The 14,837-nt window shown below is 41.9% G+C and overlaps 1 protein-coding gene across 1 annotated transcript in view; it reads left to right on the forward strand.

Annotated features, from left to right (window-relative positions):
- Positions 1-25: 25 nt before the first annotated feature.
- Positions 26-14,837, forward strand: part of ALK (anaplastic lymphoma receptor tyrosine kinase) — a gene marked incomplete at its 3' end in the record, with an annotated part of 732,271 nt that continues 717,459 nt past the window's right edge. Inside the window, exon 1 of the mRNA XM_011960583.1 lies at positions 26-1,649. Within this exon, the coding sequence (XP_011815973.1) occupies positions 983-1,649 (667 nt within the window). The remainder of the gene's footprint in view (positions 1,650-14,837) is intronic.

A 14,837-nucleotide genomic window follows, 5' to 3' on the forward strand; every position in this document is an offset into this window, starting at 1 on the left:
CTGCGCGCGCTCGCGCGGCTCCGCCAGCTGCAAGTGGCGGGCGCCCAGGCAGATGCGATCCAGCAGCTCTGGGGGCGGCAGCGGCGGTAGCAGCTGGTACCTCCCGCCTCCTCTGTTCCGAGGGTCGCGGGGCACCGATGTGCTTTCCGGCCGCCCTCTGGCCGGCCACCCAAAGCCGCGGGCACTGATGATGGGTGAGGAGGGGGCGGCAAGATTTCGGGAGCCCCTGCCCTGAACGCCCTCAGCTGCTGCCGCCGGGGCCGCTCCGGTGCCTGCGAACTCTGAGGAACCGAGCGAGGCGCGGGCGACAGCAAGGACGCTGTAAACTTGCGCAGCGCGGGGGTTCGGATTCACGCCCAGAAGTTCAGCGGGCAGAGCAGTCCGAAGCCTTCCCACAGCGGAGAGATAGCTTGAGGGTGCGCAAGAAGGCAGCCCCCGTCGTCGGATCCCGCCCAGACCGGGCAGAGGAGCTCGGAGGAGCCAAAAGGAACGCAGGAGGCGGCCAGGACAGCGTGCAGCAGCTGGGAGCCGCCGTTCTCAGTCTGGAAAGTTGCGGAGATTGGAGGCTGCCCCGAGAGGGGACAGACCCCAGCTCTGACCGCGGGGGGCAGGAGAGGACGGTACCCAACTGCCACCTCCCTTCAAACACAGTAGGTCCTCTGTGTGGAGCGCAGCGAGCTACGGACGGGGGAGCGGCTCTCAGCGTGGCGAGCGAGAGACTCAAGGTCCCAGTCAGTGAGCCCAGCGTGCTTGAGGGTCTCTGGACTCGCCCCTGAGATTACAGCTGTGTTTCCTTGAGACTCCTGCTCGCCTCCGTGCAGTTGGGGGAAAGCAAGAGACTTGCGCTCACGCACAGTCCTCTGGAGATCAGGTGGAAGGAGCCGCTGGGTACCGAGGACTGTTCAGAGCTTCTTCCCATCTAGGGGAGAGCGAAGGGCGAGGCTGGGCCTGAAGAGCAGTGTAAACGGCCTCCTCCGACGGGATGGGAACCATCGGGCTCCTGTGGCTGCTGCCGCTGCTGCTTTCCACTGCAGCTTTGGGCTCTGGGACGGGGACCGGCCAGCGCACGGGATCCCCAGCTGAGGGGCTGCCGCTGCAGCCCCGGGAGCCGCTCAGCTACTCGCGCCTGCAGAGGAAGAGTCTGGCAGTGGACTTCGTGGTGCCCTCACTCTTCCGTGTCTACGCCCGGGACCTGCTGCTGCCGCCATCCCCCTCGGAGCTGAAGGCTGGCAGGCCCGAGGCGCGCGGCTCGCTGGCTCTGGACTGCGCCCCGCTGCTCAGGTTGCTGGGGCCGGCGCCCGGGGTCTCCTGGACAGCCGGCTCACCCACCCCGACAGAGGCCCGGACGCTGTCCAGGGTGCTGAAGGGCGGCTCGGTGCGCAAGCTCCGGCGTGCCAAGCAGTTGGTGCTGGAGCTGGGCGAGGAGGCGATCTTGGAGGGTTGCGTCGGGCCCCCCGGGGAGGCGGCTGTGGGGCTGCTCCAGTTCAACCTCAGCGAGCTGTTCAGTTGGTGGATTCGCCAGGGCGAAGGGCGACTGAGGATCCGCCTGATGCCCGAGAAGAAAGCGTCGGAAGTGGGCAGAGAGGGAAGGCTGTCCGCGGCAATCCGCGCCTCCCAGCCCCGCCTTCTCTTCCAGATCTTCGGGACTGGTGAGCAGCTCCCTCCTAAGTGTGCTGGGATTTAGTGTTTTTAGTCACATTGACATGCAACCATTAAATAATCCTGACTTCCACCCCACTTTCTAAAACCTCAGCGCTGCTTCTTCGCCCCCCTTCCTCCTGCAAACCTCCTTCCTGAGTCAGACGGTAGTTTCTTGTTTTCTCCCTGAAAGCAGTTGAGGGGTCTTCCTTCCTCTTTAGCAACCAAGTTGGGAGAAAAGTTTCATACTCTTGGCAGGGCGCCTTGGACTTATACGCAGTCTGAGACAAAATTGGGCACCCCTCTTCCTGGGCCCCTGGGACAGTTGAAATGCCCCAATTACTTCTAGGTTCCAAGTTTAGTAGTAGATGTCAAAACTATTGCCCTTCTCTCCCCCTTGTTCCTGGCCGGCACAGATTTGGGAAATATGGTACACCTTCTCAGGGAATATAGAATTTCTCCTCATATTATGGAATCTCACCCAACTGTCCCCATGCCAAATGTTGGCTTGAGCAGGTATTGCCAGGGATTGCCTCCTCTTTATTTATTTATTCTCCCCCTCCTACCCCCACTGAGTCTGCTGTGCACTCTCAGACTCATCCTTTCTCTTACATGTTGTTGGGAGAGCCCCAGAGAAACTAAGGAACAGAGGACAGGAGGGAGGTGTGGAGGAAGGAAGGAAAGTTGTCAATATTATCTTCCTTTGGGGAGTCACTAAGAAGCCAGGGAGAAACCATCGTTGGTTTTCCTGCTTTTCTTATCTTTTCCCACTCCTCCTTTCCCCTCTGATTCTTAGCGTGAACGTCAGCAGCAGCTCTTGATGATAGTCTCTGGCAGGCTTGTTTCACTGCAGATCTCCCTGCTGGAGACTCCTAAAATGAGATTTTTCTGTTCCATTTACTCCCTCATTTCTTCCCATATTCACTGAGTTGGGTGTGTGTGCAGGCACTTACTTCTAACTCTTTCCAGAGTATCCTTTGACTGGAAAACCAGGTAGTTTTGAATGGATGTTCTTCTTGTAAGACAACTGGGGAAGACTTGTGAATAAAATATACAATGCAAATGAATGAGAAAGGCACAGAAAAGAAATCAGGCTTTTAAAAAGCCAACACAAATTCCATCAAGCAAACCCAGCTTCTTTTCTATCATTCTCATCATCAGAAATAAATGAAGTTCTTATGCTCCACTGGCTACTAATGTCTAATATTAATTGGATGGAAAGCATTGAAAAGGGTCCATTGTAGAGCTACAAGTATCTTGCATGCTTGTCCACACACACATACACACCCACACATGAGTATTCTTATGCAGCAGGGATATTCAGAAGCTGAGTTTCCCTAGTCATTGCACAGAAAACATACTAGTATGTGACCCCAAAGAAAAACAGAGTGCAGATGCACATTTCAGCATTAGTGTTAGTGGCACTGGCACCTAAAGTGAGCCCTTTTCGTTTAGTGCTGGAATTTATATAGTCCATCCTAAGAGGCACTGATGAGTTTGATAGTGCCTTCAGTGAACTGAGATGGAAGACTGATACCGTTGTTCCACCCAAGATATTTTTGTAAAGAACAGCTGGACTTTAATGTCATTGTGGTTTGTGTGGTTTATACATGCAACATTCTGTTTTAGTGCCCAGTGTTTTAGTAATGGATATAAAAATGACTTCTTTGGAAATGCAGATTATCTTCTAGTTTCATGCCTATGAGCATCTCTGGAGCTTCCCCATCACCTTTTATCAAATGACCATAGAATCCAGCAGTCTATATCAGCTCTTGTCAGATGTTGGTGACAGGCAAAAGGGCTCATTTCTACAGCCCCACACCTGCCAACTGTAAACAGGTAGGTTGCATGAAGCTATCAGTGGGTGTCTCTGAAGAGTCACATGCTTACTTCATTTAAAGAATATACTCCACTCAAGTCTTAAATAAGATGCTGGAGCTGCTGAGTGGGGAGGTTTATGTAGAAAGGCCTGTGCTCCAAGGGCTTCTCTGCTAATGACTGTAGGAAAGCATTGTGGTCTTCCCAAGTCCTCCCTCAGTGGCCCAGTACATTTGGCAGCTGGACCAAGCCCTTATGCATCATTTGACACATCTAGCAATGCTGATTTCAGTAGGAGCCAGGATTCTGCCATTAAAAGGCAAGAAAATTTGGCCAAGCATTTTTCAGCAGGATTGGAATCAAATGATTATTGATAGGATCAAATAAGACACTAAGTGTAACTGGATGAGCTCCCCATGACCTCCAGAGAGACAGGCAGCCTATTGAAAAGCACTTCAGGCCTTGTGGTGATCATACTTGGAACAGCCTGGTCTCTCCTGTCTCTGAGGACATATGCTGTCTGCAGTTAGGCAGCTGGCCATGCAGGACTAGCCCCTCTCACATTATCATTGCCTCCCCAGCCTCATTCAGATACAGTCTCCAGTGCAGACATCCCCATGGAGTAGATACACTTTGCTATACCTTCTTCTGTGTTTCGGACAACATATATCATTATGGTTCCATTCATTTTCCTTATGAAAATTCAAGGTTAAGTTCTGACACTGGGATTGATTTTGCTATTTATCATGTTTGGAGAAATGGGTTTATTCTTTTTGTATAGGCTCTAATTTATAGAAAAGGCATTTAACTCTTCTATGATGTGGGCTCTTCAGTTATACAGAGGGAAAGTAGGCACAGCTCAGCTTATTTCTTCCAGTGTCTGCCCAAGTGTCTTGTCTGGAGGTATACAATGATGCTGATGGGGCTATTTGTGGGGAGGGAAGAGCTGATTGTTCTTCCTTGTCTTGTAGTGATGGGCCTGGAGCAGTCCATTTGGCTCAGACCAAAGATAGCTTCCTAAACCTGAGCAGGACCATGGCTAAAATAGTAAAAATGAAAAAGCGCCAGTTAGGAGAAAGCAAAACCTTTGCATTGCTTGTGATTTGGGCTGTCTGAGAGGACAGAAAGATGTCTGAGAGGCCTTACAATGCATGAAATGCTAATGGTTTTTCTTTGTGGGTTGCTGTGAATTCTTAAATGGGATCAGCATATCAAGTCTGAGACAGATCCCAAATTCACCCATTCATGGAGAAGAGGTGAAGAGGCAGCTTCTGGGACTGTATTAATGGTTCTGGCCTCTCCCAGGACAGCCCAAATCATAGAAAAGATGTCTGTCTGCAAGGCTGGCATGTTGCCCACAGCTCCAGTTTGTATCCTGGCTTACAGGTGTTTTGAGATCTGTTTCTGCCATCACCCAGGCAGAGGGCTAGGGGATGATGACTCATGGGATAGGAGGCCTATTTCCCTGTAAGCACTCCCTCCTACTCCAGGAAACTGGATACATGACTTGGGATTTTACATGTACTATGGAGAGGCCTGAGCAATTTAGAGATGTATGCAATGCAATATACCTGACCTTTGACCTCCCATATCTGTCAGTTCCTTCCCGTTTCATTTCTGGAGTGGGCAGAGAGAGCAAAGGAGGATAGAGAGGAAATTGGAGCTCCCAGAAGGGATATCAGTTATTGGAGGTGAACTGGGAGAATTGGAACTAGTCCAGAGAAGAGCAGAGAGCTGATTTAACAGTTGAAGGGACTGACTTACGATGAAAGATGAAAAGAATTAAATATATATGGCTGGGCTAAATGGCGATGAAGGGAAAGCCATGGTAACAATCTACAAATCTCTGAAGAGAGAGTGGCAGTGAACGAGAGGAGTTATTTAGCGTGGCCCATGGAAGTAATTGGATCATACTTGTAGAAGGAAACTTCGGTTTGGATATCAGGGAAACCTTGTTTTCTGACGTTGATATTCCTTCCTCTGACTATGGAATGGAATTCCAAGGGAGTGGGGAGTCAGGTGAGATGGGGGTCAGACAAGCCCCAGCATTCCTAATTAATCAGTTCTATATTTTCAAATATTGAGAAGTCACAACAGGACAGAGAGCTGGGATGCAGAATGGCAGAAGGAATCGTGATCCAAACCCTTTTATGATCCAAACCCTGGAGCCTTTGGGCATTGGTGTTTTTAGAGGAAAAGAAAAGAATTGCATATACATCTTTGAAGTTGGTGCGAAGCACTTAAAAAATTGTTAATGACAAATATTTTGAAATTACTGAATTTATTCTTCCCTGCCCTCCAATTAAACATAGAATATTTCTCTGAGGTGTGATCTGTATATCCAGGGGTTTGGGAGGCACATTCACCAGAGAATTGTGTATCTAAGATACATCTATGGGTGAGTGTATGTGACAAAACATCACTGAGCAGGGCAGAAAGTGACCTGTGTCTTGAGAAGATGCCATCAGGTCTAGATTTGGTGGACTCCTACTGGCTACTTAAAAATCCCTTGAAATGTTGAGAATCTGTATTGTCATTTGAAAGATGAAGTTCATTCACATCCAATTTAGCATTTCAAAAATTTTCAAAAGAGAAAGAAGGTCCATGAGGGGTTTTTGTGTAAGGCATGGGAGGAGAGTGTGATTATTAATAAAAATGGATGTCTAGGCTGGGCGCAGTGGCTCATGCCTGTAATCCCAGCATTTTGGAAGGCTGAGGAGGGCAGATCACTTGAGGTCAGGAGTTTGAGATCAGCCTGACAAACATGGTGAAACCCTGTCTCTACTAAAAATACAAAAATTAGCCAGGCATGGTGGCATGCGCCTTAGTCCCAGCTACTCAGGAGAATTGCTGGAACCTGGGAGATGGAGGTTGCAGTGAGCCAAGATTGAGCCACCTCACTCCAGCCTGGGCAGCAGGTGAGAAAAGGATATCTGTAAGGAAGCTGGTCTGCCGAAAGTCAGGAGGAACTGGCCTGCAGGTGGGAGGAGAAAAGAATGAGTTTGCTTAGCAGAAGTCTCAGTGCCCTGCCACTCAGGATCACTGCCTGGCAACCTCACAACATGAACATTTTTCCAGTCTGACCTGTAAAGGAAATTTTGCCTTTCTTTATAATTGTTATTAGTGTCCTGTTATGGTTATATGGAACTTTACAATTTATAAAGCACTTTTACATTTATTATTGGTTATTAATCCTATGGTAGGCAGGACAAGTGTTTGCTTTATTTTGTAAATGAAGTAACTGGAATCCAGACATTTAGTAATACTTTTTCCAAGTCTTATAGTACAAAGTGGTATACACGTGGAAACTTTCGTACTGACTAGAACCATGGTTCCCCTTTCCTTCAAATCAGAGTTCTTTCCACTGAGGGAATCATCTCCAAGTGCAGATTACAAAGAACAAGCCATGTCAATAGGTGAAAAAATGTCCAGTATCCTTGCTAGAAGGCCATGCAACAAATATTTGGTGGGCAATGGCCAGGGCTTGGAAGAATTCCTCGAAATCATTGAGGACTAGTTTTATCATTAGAAAAATAGGGATAGTAATAGTTCTTAAATGTTACTAAACGGGGTTAGTAATAGTTCAAGGTGTTGTCATGGGGATTAAATCAGATGATATGTGCACATCCTTAACCCAATGCCTGATGAAAGATAAAGTGCTTCATCAATACGAACTGCTGTGGTTTTCTCATATAATAGCAACAGCAGCACTCCAGCATCTGATCATGCAGGCTATGCACTCTACAACTCTAGGGGTTCCGTATACATTCTAGTCTGTCTGAATGGTGCCATCTGGAGTTGTAATCTCTATGGCCATGTGTGGCAACCTTGGCAGCAGCAGTTGGGATGCTGTGGTTCTCCATTCAATGAGCTTCTTACTCCCAAGAGATGAAAGATGGGATGTATGGGAAATGAAGAGAGTTATAAGAGTAGTAGTTTCTACTATTTCACCACGGAAACTGACTTTCTCAGAAATATGCATGGAAAGGAGGATTGATGTGTGGTATTTACTTCCTCCCCATGAACTAATGTCCTCTCCTAAGGCTTTTGACTTTGGATTCAGTTCAAAGGGTCAACCGGCATATTCGCAATCCAGTTCTTTTTTTTTACAGAAAGAAACCAAGACTTAAACTTTATGGAAGTATGAAAGTTAAGATGGAGGAAGAACAAGATAGAGATGTTACAGCAGAATAATTTTCAGGTGGCAGATCTTTCTTAACTGAGAGTGCTCTGTCCAGGTCTAGAGACACCGGACTACTGGCCTCTGGTAACTCCTTTATTGTAATTAGCTGAAGATGTGTTCTTTCTATATTTTCAGCATCACTATTCATTGTCAAGTGGAGAATATGGAGAGAAATGTAAATTACCAACTGGTTAATGGACCTGAGCACATTAAGAGCAGTTAAACTTTGAGATGCCATGGAGATGTATAACCCAGGGACTTGAGTGGGAGGCTGCCTCAGGAAGATCCCTCAATCTAAAAAAATAGGCTAAGAATCCACAGAGCATTTTGTACATGGTGGTTTTTATGAACCATAGCTGAGCCATTGCCTCCAAAAGATGCACATGAACATCATCTCTACTTGGGAGTAGATAAAAAATAGGGCGCGTGGGTGAGGATGGTTGTAGGTCCAGGATCACGTGAAGAGAGCTAAGAATAAAGCTATCAAGGACTCCTCCTTCTTTACAGCCATTGTGTTGCTCTATGGTCTAGGGTGTAGCCAATGTTTCTTAACCTTGTGATGACCAGGGCTGTTTCACGGAGGTCAAGATATGAGCAGGGAGTGTTGGCCTGGTGGTGAGGTAGTGGAGGAGATTGGAGGCATTCTTCAGTACGCTTTTTGATGAACTGTATTTTTCAGAATAGCTTATTTTTCTTCAGTAAATTTTGTGATGATTTTTTCAGCTGGCTGTTCTGAGCTTGGGCCCTTTCCCAAGGAAATTCTATTAGATTTGCTTTGTGTTGTGGTGTAAATATTCCAGAAAGTGGGCAGAGAAGAACTCCCTTGGGGGAAGATACACCCAATCACTTGGTTATTTAAGAGTCTTTTTTTTTTTTTTTTTTTCTTGCACCTTACCTTTCTGGCTAAGTAACAACAGGTGCATGGAGTGGTAGGCAGTCAGAATTCCTTAGAGTAAGAATAAAGCTAAAGGAAGGTATGAAAAAGGTATGAGGTTAGAGGACAAGGGAAATCTAGGCAGGCTTAAAGAAATCAGGAAACTAGCCAAAGGAAATGAGGATAGATTGAACCATTGATTATATTTTTCTTTGACCCCTACTTATCTTTTATTTAGTTTTCACTGGAATATGAGTTCATGAGGGTGAGCATGGAAAGGACTGCTTTAAGCCCAGATAATTAAAGTTAAGTGTTCTGTGGTGAGAAGAACACTAGATTAGGTGCTCAAAGACTTGAATTCTATGATGTTCTTTATATTTTGTTAGCTTTGCAATCTTCTACAACTCTCTTAAACTTGCTAATCCTGTAGATTTTTGTTCCTTGCTTTTGGAAAGCAAATAATAGAGACTTTGTCTCAATTATCTCATGGAGTCATTATGAGCATTGTATAAGATCACCTATGTGGAAAGTTCCAGTTTGGACTGTTCTAAGGCAATAGAAAAAAAATGAATGCACAAGATAATAAAATGTGCTGAGATCTTGCTTTACCCATTCATGATTTCAGCTAACCCTTGGCATTAGGAGCAGTGGTGTAAAGTCCCAGATTTTGAGTCAGGCCCCGAGGTTCAAGTAATAGCCCAGTATGCTTGAAAAGATGTCCCTCCCCAGGGATGACATCGTCTCAAGATGACATCATTGCGTTGAAAGCATTTTCCCCAATTTCAGACTTTTCTGGCAAAGAGTCTAAAAATGGGACAGAGGAACCTTTATTTTAACAACAGAAAATGATTTTTTTTAAAATTTAAGGGATGACAAGTCTAATAAAGTGTATTGAGAGTATTAATCTTGTACAACTTAATGATAATTTACATGTGTAACATCCATATAATCACCACCCAGATAAAGATACAGAGTGTTTCCAGCACCCCAGAAAGTTCTCTCCAGTCCTTTTCCAGTCTGTATCCACATTCCACTCAAGGTCACCATCCTTCTGATTTGTATGTAAGCAATTAGTTTTGACTATTCTCGAACTTCATGTAGATGGAATCATACCAAACGTACTCTTGTGTTTGTCTTTTCCTATGGAACATGATTTCTGTGAGATTCATCAATGTTGTGTATAACAGTATTCTTTTTATCATTATGTTGTATCCCTTTGTATGAAAATAACATCATATATTTATCCATCTTCTTATTTTTCTACCAAGGAGTTCAATTTGTGGGAAATTAAAAGTAAAACCATCTATTCCAAATAATGAACAGAATAAGACACAGATCTGGGGTTAAAGTCCTACTCTCTTATTTACTGACCCAAGGCTATTTATTTTCTTCTCTCCGAACTTTCCTTAATTGTAAAGTGAGAAAAATAACACCCAACTTCCAGAGATATTTTGAGAATTAAATGGGATAAGGCATATCGGAGATCCCAACCCATGGTCAGTGTTCAACAAGTGTTAGTTTCTTTCCTGAACTCTTGATTGTATTTTTGCCCTCATTGGACAGAATCCATGCTTCAGAAACTCTTCCTGAAACAAGGAAGGTAAGTCTTTAGCAAGTAAAGCCATTAACCCACAGAGGTAAAAGGAACAACCAAGGGCTATGTAAGTTACATGTAAGACTTTTTAATAAATAATTTTGTTTATAAATAAAAATAAAGATTTTTACTTTCAGTAGTTAACAAAGAAAATAAACTATTCAATAAATAAATAATTTTGAAAACTTTTTGGCCTTTTAGTCAGCACTGTTAAGAGAGAAAAATTGTAGAAGGAGTAGAAAAAGAAACACAACTATATTTGCATAAAGAGAAAAAATGATGAAGAACGATGAAGCTATAAGTGAAGAAACTGAGAGAGGAATGTATAAGAGGCAACCCAGAAAGAGAGAAGGCGAGAATTATCTCCCAGACACTGAGATGCACAGACATAGAATAAAAGACCAAACAACAACACAAAGAGTGAGGTGGGGGTAGGGGAAGGAGAAGGGAGTGAACACATGACTATTTGGGGCTTGGATGGATGCTGACCTGGTGTCAAAATCTGTACTCTAAATCTAGGCTAAAATTATATGCTATTGTTTTTAACTGTATTGAATTCTGATTCACATAGGATAAAATGTGCCCATTTCAAGTGTATAGTTTGATTTGTTTGATAAATGCACACTCCTGGGCAACCACCACCCTAATCAGGATATGGAACATTTCTATCAACCCCAAAAGGTCCTTCTTGACCTTTTGCAAGAACACCCTACATTCCCTGCTCCAGGCAGCTTCTGATTAGATTTTGATCACAATAGATGAGTTTTGTCTGTTCTGGACTTTCATAGAAATGAAATCATATAATGTGTTTTCTTTTGTGTCCAGCTTCTTTCACTTAGAATAATGCTTTTAAGATTTATCTGTTTTGTTGTATGTGTTACTGGTCTGCTTTTTGTTGTTGTTGTTGCTGCTGCTGAATAGTATTCCATTGCATGAACATATGACAGTTTGTTTATCCAGTCATCAGTTAATGGACATCTCAGAACTGTTACAGACATGTTGTGTACAAGTCCAGAAGTTGACTGGAGCAAGAATTATAGGGGGTTTACTTCCAGTTGTAACAGAACAACTTCCATTCATTCAGCAACTTAGAAGGAAATAATATTTCCTTTTATTTGTTGTTTGTGGGGTCGGTATTTATGTCCCCTTTTTCATACTTCATACTTGTGATTTGCATTGTTTCTCTTTTTTCTTTGTTGTCATTCTGGCTGGAGGTTTGGCAATTGTATTTTTTTTTTTCAAAGAAACAGCTTTTGGTGATACTGATTTCTGCTATTTTTAAAATTTTAATTTCATTGATTTCTGCCCTTATTAGCTTTCCTTAATTTTGCTTGCCTTGGGTTTAATTTTTTTTTATCTTGTTTCTAGGTTTCTTAAGGTGAAAACTTACGTCATTCATTTGAGATCCTTCTTTTCTAATATAAACTTGTAATGCTATAAATTCCCTCTAACAACAGTTTTACTTATATCCCACACTTTCATTCATTTTAAAATATTTTATAATTTTCCTTTTGGCTTCCTCTTTTACCCTTGAGTTATTTCTAAGTGTGTTGTTTTATTTCCAAACATTTTTTCTAGATATCTTTCATTTATTGATTTCTAGTTTAATTCTAGTATGGTCTGAAAACATGCTCGATTTTATTTCAGTTATTTAAAATTTATTAAGGTTTGCTTTACGGCCCAGAGTATACTCTGTCTTGATAAGTGTTCCATGTGCTCTTGAAAAGAACATGAATTCTGCGATTGTTGGGTGGAGTGTTCAATCAGTGTCAATTAGGTAAATTTGCTTAGTAGTGTTATTCAGGTCTTTTGTATCCTGACTGATTTCCTGTCTGTTATATGGATTACAAATAGAGGAGTGCTAATGTCTCCAAGTTTTTCTTTTGCCTACTTCTTTCAATTCTATTAGTTTTTGCTTGAGGTATTTTGAAGATCTATTATTATATGCATACACATTTAGGATTGTTATATCTCATTGCTGATTTGACTATCATTATGTAAAAATCACTTTTCACTTTTTGTCACTGGTTATATTCATATTTTGAAGTTTAATTTTATTATCTTAATATAGTCAACCCAGTTTTCTTTTCATTAGTGCTTATACGGTATATCTGCTCCAGCCTTTTAATCTATGTATTTATATTAAAAATGAGTTTCTTTTAGAAAGTATATAGTTGGATTTTGTGTTTTAAAAAGACAATCTCTGCCTTTCACTTGGTGTGTTAGGCCACTTGTATGTAATGTTATAATTCATATGGTTAGATTTCGGTCTGTCATTTTATTATTTGTTTTTTATGTTTGTCCCCCTGCTTTTCTGTTGTACTTTTGTACCTTTCTTGGCATGTTTTGGGTTATCAGAATTTTGGGGGCTGGATTTCAGTGTTAATTCATCTATTGGTTTTTTGGCAAGAGCTCTTTGTACTATTATTTTAGATTTTAGTGGTTGCTCTAGGTTTTATACATACATAGAGAGAGTCTTTTACATCCTACTTAGAATTGATATTTTACCACTTTGATTAAAATACAGAAGCCTTACAATTATATAGGCTCCTTTATCCTCTTCCCCACTTTTTGTTACAGGTGTCATTTGTGTTCTTTCTACATAATTAAATCCCTGTTAGATTTTATATATATGTGCACCAGTCACGCATGTTTTAAATAACTTTTAAAAAGAAAAATAGTCCTTTATAGCTGTCCAGATATATACTATTTCTTTTGCTCTTCCCTTTTCCTCAAGTTTCAATATTTTCTATTTTATCACTTCCCTTCAGCCTAAAGAGCTCTTTTTTGCATTTCTGTTAGAACAAGGTTATTGACAATAAATTCTCTTAGTTCCTGAAGGATAGTTTTACTAGGCTCAGAGTTATGCATTGACAGTTCCTTTCTTTCCACACTTTAACTATTTCATTCCTGTGTCCTTCAGAGTTTCTGATGAGAAATCTGCCATTAAATTGTTGTTCCTGTATGTAATTGCTTTCAATACTTTTTTCTTGGCTTTTGATTTTCAGAATTTGATTATGATGGGTCTCTGCATGATTTTATTTGACTTTATCCTGTTTGTAGTTTTTTGAGACTCTTGAGTCTAGACGTTTATGTCTTTCATCAAATCTGGGGATTTTTCAATCATTATTTCTCCTTTGTATTCTGCACCAATATATTCCTCCCCTCTTTTGAGACTCTGATTACACTCCTATTAGATCTCCCATGCTCTTGAGACTCTGCTAATTTCTTTTTTCGAAATTTTTCTCTTCTGCAGATTGAACAATTTCTATTGACCTATCCTCAAGTTTATTGACTCTTTCCTCTGTTATCTCCATTCTGATACAATTATTTACTTTAGATATTGTAGTTTCCAGTATAAACGTTTCATGTTTGACAATGACTTCTATTTCTTTGATGAGAACTACCTTTCCATTCATTTTCCAGAGTGTTTACTTTTACCTTCTGGGACATAGTCACAACAGCTTCTTTAACGTCTTTGATAATTCCAACATCTGGATGATCTTGTTATTGGCATATGTTATCTTTCCTCTTAAGAATCAGTCATCTTTTTTCTTTTATGTTGAGTAATTTGAGATTGTATCCTGCAAATTTTGAACATTATGTTGTTTAATCTAAGTTGGGTGTGGTTCGAACCTTTGGTTTGTTCTCAAAGCCTTTGTTGTTCTGCTTTGAATCTGTCCACACCTCTGCCACTCAGGTGAGCTGAGGCCCTTGGCCAGTTCCTTCAGCAAGTTAGCATATTTCTTTCTCCAGTTCTCTTCTCTTTAGGATTCTCCTTAAACTTAGAGTTTTACCTGCCTGTATTATTGCTGCACAGATTCTGCACTTAGGGTTGCCCTTGAGAGATGACAGCAGAGGGATGATAATAAAGCAGATGAAAGTAGAGAGATGATAAAGAGAAACAAAATAGGGATTCCCTCCATACTCTTTGGCCTGAAGGGACCCCTTTCCTGGTCCTTTAGCCTGAAAGCTGTGGTTTCTACCAGGGCTGCTGCTGTTTTGTTTTGTTTTGTTTTGTTTTGTTTTTTTAATATGCATTCAATGGAATATTATTCAGCCATAAAAAGAAGTAGAATGCTGATAATGACATCATATTGTATGATTCCATTTATAGGAAATGTACAGAACAAGCAAATCCATAGAAACAGAAAAGAGATAAGTGCTTGCCAATGGTTGGGTATTGGAGGAATAGGAGTGGCTGCTAACTGGTATGGTGTTTATAATGTGATGAAATGTTTTGGAAAGAGACATTGGAGATGATTGCCCAATCTCGTGAATATGTTAACATCGACTGAATTGTACCCTTTAAAATGGTAGACTTCATGATATGTGAATTATATCTTAATTTGAAAAAATTATTTTAAGGTACAAATAAGGTATATTTGAGGAATCCCTTTATGTCTTAAAATGAATTTATTTTGACACTGCACTTTGTTGATAGTTTGACTGAGTAAATAATTCTAGGCTCAAGAGGGATTTTTTTTTTAAATCTTGAAGATCTTTACTATATTCTAGCTTTCATTATGGCTGATGAGATGTCTGATTTTTTCCCCTTTATTTTTTTTTGTTATTTTTAAATTATACTTTATGTTCTAGGGTACATGTGCACAACGTGCAGGTTTGCTACATATGTATACATGTGCCATGTTGGTGTGCTGCACCCATTAACTTGTCATTTACACTAGGTATATCTTCTAATGCTGTCCCTCGCCCCTCCCCGCTCCCCA

This window comes from Colobus angolensis, unplaced genomic scaffold (genome assembly GCF_000951035.1).
Source record: "Colobus angolensis palliatus isolate OR3802 unplaced genomic scaffold, Cang.pa_1.0 Scaffold515, whole genome shotgun sequence".
Classification (NCBI taxonomy): domain Eukaryota; kingdom Metazoa; phylum Chordata; class Mammalia; order Primates; family Cercopithecidae; genus Colobus; species Colobus angolensis.